The sequence below is a fragment of the Dama dama genome, chromosome 13 (assembly GCF_033118175.1).
Source record: "Dama dama isolate Ldn47 chromosome 13, ASM3311817v1, whole genome shotgun sequence".
Classification (NCBI taxonomy): Eukaryota; Metazoa; Chordata; class Mammalia; order Artiodactyla; family Cervidae; genus Dama; species Dama dama.
This window is the reverse complement of record NC_083693.1, coordinates 39,872,374-39,880,721: the sequence shown is the minus strand read 5'-3', so window position 1 is coordinate 39,880,721 and position 8,348 is coordinate 39,872,374. Positions and strand designations below refer to the sequence as shown.

General features: G+C 56.4%; 1 protein-coding gene across 1 annotated transcript; it reads right to left on the bottom strand.

The window, feature by feature from the left end:
• Positions 1–5,699, bottom strand: ISL2 (ISL LIM homeobox 2). Its single transcript, XM_061159636.1, has 6 exons — positions 5,510–5,699; positions 4,453–4,642; positions 3,932–4,194; positions 1,880–2,163; positions 1,105–1,272; positions 1–724 (listed from the first exon to the last, which is right to left on the bottom strand). The coding sequence occupies exons 1-6, from the start codon at positions 5,565–5,567 to the stop codon at positions 608–610; spliced, it is 1,080 nt and encodes a 359-aa protein (XP_061015619.1). The 5' UTR covers positions 5,568–5,699; the 3' UTR covers positions 1–607.
• Positions 5,700–8,348: the final 2,649 nt, after the last annotated feature.

The window sequence follows — 8,348 nt, the reverse complement described above, 5'->3', positions numbered from 1 at the left end:
CTATGAACTTGCTGTCCTCACAATAAATAACAATAACTTACGTTTTGTTCGGCAAAGGCTCACACACTCTGTCCTCCGTCGACTGATAATTTAAAACATTTTCAAGGAAAGTCTCGTCTCTACTTTTTTCCGGCAATCATGCGCTTTGGGGGATTGAGTGTCTGTTCCTTTGGATTGCCCCGTCCTCTTCCCCGCTAGAGAGCGGGCGAAGCCACCAGGTAGCGCGGGGCCAGGCCAGGGCAGGAGCCATGATCCGCGCGGGCGGGAGCGGGACCTACCCCGCTCATGCTCCACGCACAGGTGTGTACGTGGACGGGGCGCCGCGGACCGAGGGAGAGGAGAGGGCAGAGCTAACGCTAGTCAACCCAAATTCTGGTTTTGTAAAAATAAAAGTCCTCGGAGCAGGGCTCTCTAGTCTGGTGGAAGCAGGTTGCGTCCAGGCGATTTTGACTGTCCCGACCTCCTCTCTCAGTCCTTTCTCTTTTTAAATAACAATAATCATAATTACAAAGGCGAGAGAGTTTTCGGAGCTGGTACGGCCTGAGCATAGGTGAGTCTCATGCAGGGAGCATGCGAGGTCCGCGGGCTGGCGGGGAACGGTCCCCCCTCACGTCTCCACGGGACTCGGCACCATGCTGTTGGGGGTGTCCGGGAGCTGCGAGGACAGGGAGGTCACGTCGCTGCCGGAAGAGTTGCCTAGGGAGCCGGACTCGGAGAAGGAGACCTGGGGCAGCGGAGACACCGGGAAGGAACCGGTGAAGACGTGCCCAAGCTGGTTTTCCCGGGCCGCCAGCTCCCTAAGGTATCCTTGGGACAAGTAGCAGGCTGGGAGCATGCCCTTGGAGAAGTCGGCCCGGCCCCCAGGCACACGCAGGAGTATTAGGGCGGGCGGGGGCACGGTGGGTTAATCCCTCGACCTCTCCTCCTGGCGCTTTAATCCAGGGAGACCTGGTTTAGAACCAATTATGGGCCAGGTGCGGTTGCAGCCATCAACCTCCCCCTTCCTCTCAGAGTCCCCCACCCCTTCCCACCTTGGCTAAGTGACTAAATCCACCCCACCTCCCCCGAAGTCCAGCCTTCCGGGCGGGTAGAGCAGGTCCTCACCAGCTGCTGGAAGGCGGGTTGATCCAGGTCACTCTGGAGAGCAAACTCACTGAGCGCTTTCCACGGCGGCTGGTACGTCTGCACCTCGACTGCACTGCCCTGCACGGCGCTCTCGTGGCGGATGGGGCTGCCCGCCACCAGGGGCGTCCCAGTCAGTCCCTGGAGGCTCTGAGGAACAAGCAGAAGAGGGGAGGCAGAAGAGTTAGGTCTTGCGTTTCCCGCCACATTTGAGACGGGGATCCCAGGCCCTGGCACATGATTTGGAGCCTGAAACTGTTTGGGGAGGCATGCACTTGTCCGCAGCGGCCGAGTGAGCCCGCCTTCTCCACTGGAAGACACCCCGAGCCCCAAAACAGCCACCGCGGGCCAACCTCAGTGCTGGAAGCCAACACGACAAGGGAACAAAACGCGAGGGCTGCGTTCCCACGCCCTCTCCGGGTTTGCAGAGGGAAAGTGTTTCAACCGAGTCCCGCTGAGAGATGGACACAACCCTCCCCTACTTGCTGAAGCTTGAAACCAGGCTGCCTTGGGCTCCGAACTGAGCCCGGGACCCCAACTCCGGTCTACCGATGGGGCTGGGGAAGACCTGACCTCAGAAACAATAATTAAGGTGCCTTCCAACCCCAAGGTAAGTCTCGCTCTGAAAACACAAAGACACGCTATCTGGAGTAAACAATTCCGCCCTGGATCTCCCAAGAGCCGGCCCAGAAAAGGGCGCGCCGATGCCGAACCCGAGGCTCCACCCGACCCGACCCTCCAGCTCCCCCACCCTCACCGTCTTGTCGTTGTGCTGTTGCTGCTGCAGTTGCTTCATGAGGATGGATTTCTTCTTGTCCTTGCACCGCTTGTTCTGGAACCAGACGCGGATGACCCGCGGGCTCAGGCCGGTCATCTCCACCAGCTGCTCCTTCATGAGCGCGTCGGGCCGCGGGTTGGCGGCGTAGCACGTCCGCAGAGTGTGCAGCTGCTTCTCGTTCAGCACGGTTCGAACGCGGGTTGTCTTCTCGGTCTGTTTGTGCACGTGCGGGCGCAGCGAGGGCTGCCGGCCGGATCCCGGGTCTGCGAGGGAGCGAGAGGTGAGCCAGCGGCCGCCACCCACTCCCCCTGCGCCCCGCCCCGCGGCGACCGAGCCCCGCAGGGCCCGATCTCGTTTGTCTCTTCTTCCGTTTATTTCGTTTTCTGGTTCGTCTGGTCTCCCTTTCCGTCTGTTCGCCCTACCCGGAAAAAGCTGTGCACTTTCGTCCCTTCTCTAGTTCCTCCACCGGGCTCCCCGCCGCGATCCCCGCAAAGCAAGCAGGGCCTGGGAGTTCCGAGCGAGGCCTGTGCAGGACAGGAGTGGTTCCATCCTGCTGTGCCTCCTCCGCTTACCCGACCCTCGGAATACCCGCAAGGCCTCCGCCAGACGAGGGAAGCCTTCCGGAAGAGACGCAGTTTCAGAAGAAGAGGAAGGAGGCGCGCCTAGGACGCTGGAAGGGGAAGGGACCGAGCGCCGCGCTGCATAGGGACAAGGGAGCCTGTCTGCCTCTCCCGGGGATCCCCCAAGAGACCGTCTCCCTGATTCTGGGGCCGCTCGGACAGGGCCAGACCGTGTGTCATTAAGACCTGGCCTGGGGTCCGGAGTGGGTCTCCCGGACCTGGAACAGTTCCTTTCTAACAGCCCTTGGACTTCGGCCCCAGGGTCTCCTTTTTAAGGCTCTAGTTTCCCTGTCCAGCGGCCGTTTTCCCGGCCGGCGCGCAGCCGCTGGGACTCTCCTCACTTGGCCTTGGGTTCTCTCAACCCCAGGTTGGGTAGAGTCAGGTACTTAGGGCCCCATTCCGGTGGCCAGAAACCTTCAACAAACAAAAGGGAGACCAGGGTTCACTCAATACTGGCATCACACTCCCATCTGAACCAGGTCTACCCACCCTTGGATACAAGTCGCACTGTTTCAAATTATATCCCCTTCCAGGCATCTCTAGGTCTGGATAAATATTCACAAATAGCCCATCTAACTCAATGTCCTCATTCGATACTAACGAGAGGGCCAGTGAAAGCTCGATCCCTTCGAGCACACAGCACTCAGAGGCTCAGCCTGGTCTGCAGACTGATGCTTCAGGTCTGTGGCTACTTGCTGGTAACTGCTCAGCTGCAGTCACCATTCCCACTGGGTAACCACACACTTAGAACCAGTCTCTGGACAGCTCCTGATTATGACCTAGAGCATCCCCTGGGGTGTTTGCCATTATCCCTGAATCCACTGTGCTTCCACTTCTTTCCCACCAAGAAACGTTTGGCTACATTGTTCATCAGACTGGGCCTCAACAGAAAAACGCAGACATTCGCTCTGTACAGCCTTCAGAGCTGTACCGGTAGACTTCTGCCTGGCTGAGCCCAGCTCTAGGCTGGGAACTGTATTCCTTACAAACATCCCCCCAGGCAAACCTGTCTTTTCTCTCAGGCAACACACAGACTGCTTGAAATTCCCAGTACAAGGTCCTTAGAGTCATCACTTGAGATGCCCCATTGTCATTTACCTTCCTCCTCTTCCTACTACCGTGTCCCACACATTCCTGGGAACACAAATCTCCACAATTCCGAACACTCATACACACAACCCCGGCTCACGTTTAGCCACACGCAATTTTCCCGGTCACACACGAACATACACTCCGTCGCGTTCTAGCAGAGTTCTGCACTCACTCAAAAACCCCCACAATGCTGGCAAACGGAAACACACCCAAGTGACAAGTTTTCGCCGGAGCACAAGCACCCGTCTAAGAACACACACACCCACGTGTGCACAGCACCCCGCAGCTGGCGGGGCAGTGCCGGCCGCAAGCGGCTTACCTGGCAGATGCAGGCCGCGGGCGCCGGGAAGCGGGCCGGGGCTGCGCGGGCTGCCGGCCGCCGCGCGCTCGAGCAGGAGGCCGTGGTCGGCGCGGCAGAGCAGCTCGTGCTCCCGCAGCGAGAATTCGTCTCCGGGCAGCAGCTGGCGGCTGCATACCGAGCAGCGGAAACACTCGATGTGGTAGACGCTGTCCCGCGCCCGCATCACCAGATCGCTGCTGCTGAAGCCCACCTGGCACTTGGCGCACTTGATGCCGAAGAGCCTGCGGGCCCAAGGCACGGGCGTTGTCAGAATAGGGCCTGTGGCCGGCCTCGCCCGCCGGGCTGCTACCCGCCCAGGGCACGCGCGCCCAGGAGGCTTTGTGGTCGCGAGGGTGGCTGCGGGGCCCAGCCCTCGGGGGTTCCCAGGCCGGGAGACGCGTGGCGGCACGCGTTCGGGGCGGGGGCACGCAGGCGGCCTGCCATTCTCGAGCCCCGGCCCGGGCGGGCAGTGGCGCAGCCCGGACACTTGCGGGCCTCACCTGACGTAGTCCCGCTTGCAGTAGGTCTTCCCGTCTCTCACGAAGCACGTGCACGTCTCGTCCAGGTACTGGCTGCACTCGGCGCACTTGAGGCAGGCGGCGTGCCACTCGAGGTCTGGCGACACCCGTAGGATAAACTGATCGTGGATCTGACTCCCGCAGCCCACGCACATGGCCGTCCCGGGCTTCTCTGCCGGGGAAGGGCGCGGAGCCCGCGTCAGGCCTGGCTGCCCGGAACCCGGCCAAGGCCGCTCCAGCCCCAACCCAACCCGCTCGCGCTCTCTTTCAAAAATTGGAACCACAAGTTAAAAAGGAACTGGGCTTTGCAAAGGTCCAGATTATTGGAAACGAAAAAAAAACGAAAAAACACAATCTTCTGAATCTGTGAAGGCTTTTCGTCTCTCCCCACCCCCTCCTCAGTTTTTTGTTTTTTTTTTTTTTTACGGTATTACATTCACTTGGACACAGGCGTTTTAATGATATGTCCTGTAACTAAAAGCTAAGATGTAAGTGAGAAGAAAGGGCAAATAGACATTTAAGCCCTGCGGACGCCACCCCATCAATACTGAACGGTGATGTTCCGGCATTTCCGTCCACACACTCCCTCTCTCCGCGACTCCCTCCTATCCCAACACAGACACATCAGCTTTTAGCGGAGTCTCTGCTCATCCTCTTGGACATTTTTTAGCTTAAACATCCTAGATCAAGCTAAAGAAATCTTCCTTATTTGAAAGGCCGAAAGACAAGCAAGCAAGCAAACAAAAAAACCCCACATCCCTAAATCAAACTATTGCCCTAGCGCAAAACAGAAGCAGATTTCACAGCCCGAGGTCAGCCTAGCAGGCTTGAGAAAGAATGTTTAATTATAAACTAAAACAACAGGATTCCAAAGGATAAACGGTCCTGCAGGAAAATGTATTCGTTTTGATTTTTTCTCTCCCAGTGTCCTGTCAAATAGAAGCCACTTGTAGAATCCGCTAAACATTCTTCTGCATTAGAAATATTGCATATTAAGCGCGCACACACACACCACACACATATACAGAGAAAGACTTACTCTTGGAATGATCCCCCATAGTACCCAGAAAAGGATAGTGAAAAATAATATCCACCATGCAGAAAAGAGATGTGCGCAAAGCGTGCGGCCAGGGGCAGAAGGACGAGGGTCGTGCGCCCAGCCTCGGTTCTTTGCTAACTAACTCCTGCCCCGCGGAGTTGAAGGAGCGATTCCGCACCGGCCCGCACGCAGCATGACGTCAGCACGCACTCGCCCGTGGCTGGAGCTGGGGGCGGGACCTGTGGCGTCACGAAGCTTCCCCAGAACCGCGGGGGATGCGAAGGAGGTGTTAGGGACCTGGGGGCTGATGGGCGGGGTGGGTGGAAGGCGGGGGTGACAGCGGATTGGCTGGAAGGAAATAAGCCAGCCCTGATTGGCCCAGAGTGAACAATGGAGCGCGGCCCCCTCCCCGGAAACCTACAAGGATCCTCATTCTGGCCCCGGGTCGGGCTATCCCAGCTGCATCTTGCGTCACTGCTGAGCTGTCTCCGAGACCGCTGCAGCTCTGAGCTTCCTCTTAGACTTGCGGGGCGGTCTCCCCAGGCGTGCTCGAGCAGGGTGATGAATACCTGGGGGAGTAAAGGGCGGAGGTGTCTCTTTTAAATGCTCCTTTCTTTCATTAACAAGAAAAAAATTCACCCTCTTGTGACGAGAGCTGGGGAGAAGGTGGTCTGTTTGGACAAGACCTTCACCGTCCAGCCGGTCAGCGTTCTTCTCTCAGACGCCTTTGTTCTCAGGTTCCAAGCTAGAGAGAGAGGTTAAGGGTTTGGGTAAACTCTGTTTAGACGTTCCCCACCCGTCCGCCTGCGGAAAACTCCGAGATGGAGCGTTAGGTGGGTAGCACCAGAACGCAGAATCCGAAGACCCTCGCCGGATCCAGACTCCAGCCTTGACTTGCATTTGGGGCGGGGGTGTAATTTGACACGGACTCCCTCATTCTTTCCCCCACTCGAATAGCACAGCTCCTAGGAACAAGACTGGGGTCGAATGTGTGTCTCAATTCCAGAATAAACGATATTTATAAACTCTTCTGTTTTATCTCACAAACGAACTGCAATGCAAATAATTAGAAACAAATGTGGTGCGCAGGGTGATTTACTATCTGTGCAGTGGCTTGTCGTTCCTTAGAAAACCTGCGACTTCTGAGCAAAGTCCAGGCATTTCTTTCAAAGAAATTGCTGTGGGTTTTTTCTCAAAGGGTTCAAAGACTGGCCCATGAATTATAAATCACACTTACCCAACCAGGGTGGCTATTGTTTTTCCCATTAAAAGGTGTACCAAGAACTTGGTGTACGCTTGAGTGGGGCGCAGGTGGGTTCCTAGGCATAAAACGTCTCCACCGGAATCTCAGACCCAGCCCACGTCGGCCTGAGGGCACGGTGGAGCTCCACGGCCCTTCTGCTAAAAACCTAAGGCTTGTCGGCCTCACGCTCTGGACTGCTTGCTGGGAAATGGGTGCAGTCAAGTACGCAGGGAGAGGCTTTTCGGAGAGCTGGGGTTAGACCCTCAGCGCACACTGAACTCACTACCGGAGGACGGTCCCCGCACAGCCTGCGAGCGCCCCTCCGCCGGCCAGCGCTGTGCTGAGCGCTTCACGCGGTAGCCCCGTCGGGCTTGTAAGACTTTTACCCACCGCCACTACCTTTGGAACGTCTGGTCTTCTCACTGGCCGGTTCTTCAGCACAGCTTACCAGCTTCTGTGCCCACATGCCATTTCTTGAGTCTTTGGCCACTTAGCGCCCCAAACAGCACTCACCCTCAGTGTATGTGGAGCACGTCGGTGTGGGGAGAATGCTGCGTTTGAATAACGAGTCTATGAAAATAAATGGGGTTGAGGAACGAGGGAGCGGGTATGGGTGGATATGGCTGCACGTGGCCACTCTGTGACCTCAGGCATGTTATTTTACTTCCCTGACCTTCAGTTTCCTCATCTGTAAAATGGGGGAGGGGGGTAAAAATAGTATCTACCTCTACTGTTGTAAGAATTATTCTCTGGAAAAGGCTTAGAACAATATCTGGCACATAGTGCAATACGTGGTAAATATGACACTTATCATTATGGTTTTATATTGGGAGTCTGTGTGTACACCGTGCCTTACCTGTTCGCGGTGCCTGCCTGCCTCTGGGTGTGGAGGGGAAGTCTAAGTATATCTGTGTGTATGTGTCATCTGATGGTTTCTTTGTGCATTTCCATGTATGCTTGTCTCTTCTGTGGGGATGGAGTCTCAGAAAGTGTGGTCTGAGTGAAGAGTTTGTGTACAGATGATGTCTGTGTAGTTGGGCACAGTCTCAGAACAGGGAGGCCATATGTGGTAGGTACCCTTCTGTAGTGAACGAAAAAGGTTCTCTTGGCTGGTTGTCCTCCCTCCCCAGGAGCTCCGTGCCTGGCCAGACTTTCAGCTCCCAACTACGCGAGCAAGCAAATCAATTAACTCAATGGCTCAGGCAGCCAGGAGGGGGCGGCTCTGGGCTGGAATCCTAGGTCTAGACTGTTGATCTCTTGGGCCAAGAGAAATTCCTCCTACAACCCAGAAAAACTAATTGTTTGAGACCTTATTAGGGAAGGGGGTGTTGTGGGGGCTATGGGCAAGAGTGGGAAGGAGGGGAGGTGTTGAGGGGGCAGTAGGGTAAGTAGTTGATCTCTCCTGGGATGTCAGATAGCTGGGTCATAAACCAGTATTCTTTCAGTCTCCATCATGTGCTAATGCCCTGCTATTAGTCTATTAGGTCTTTACAGCAATGTGATGAGGTGGGGGGGCCTCCCAGGCGCTCTAGTGGGAAAGAACCCACCTGCCAATGCAGGAGGACATAAGAGAGGCGGGTCCAATCCCTGGGTGGG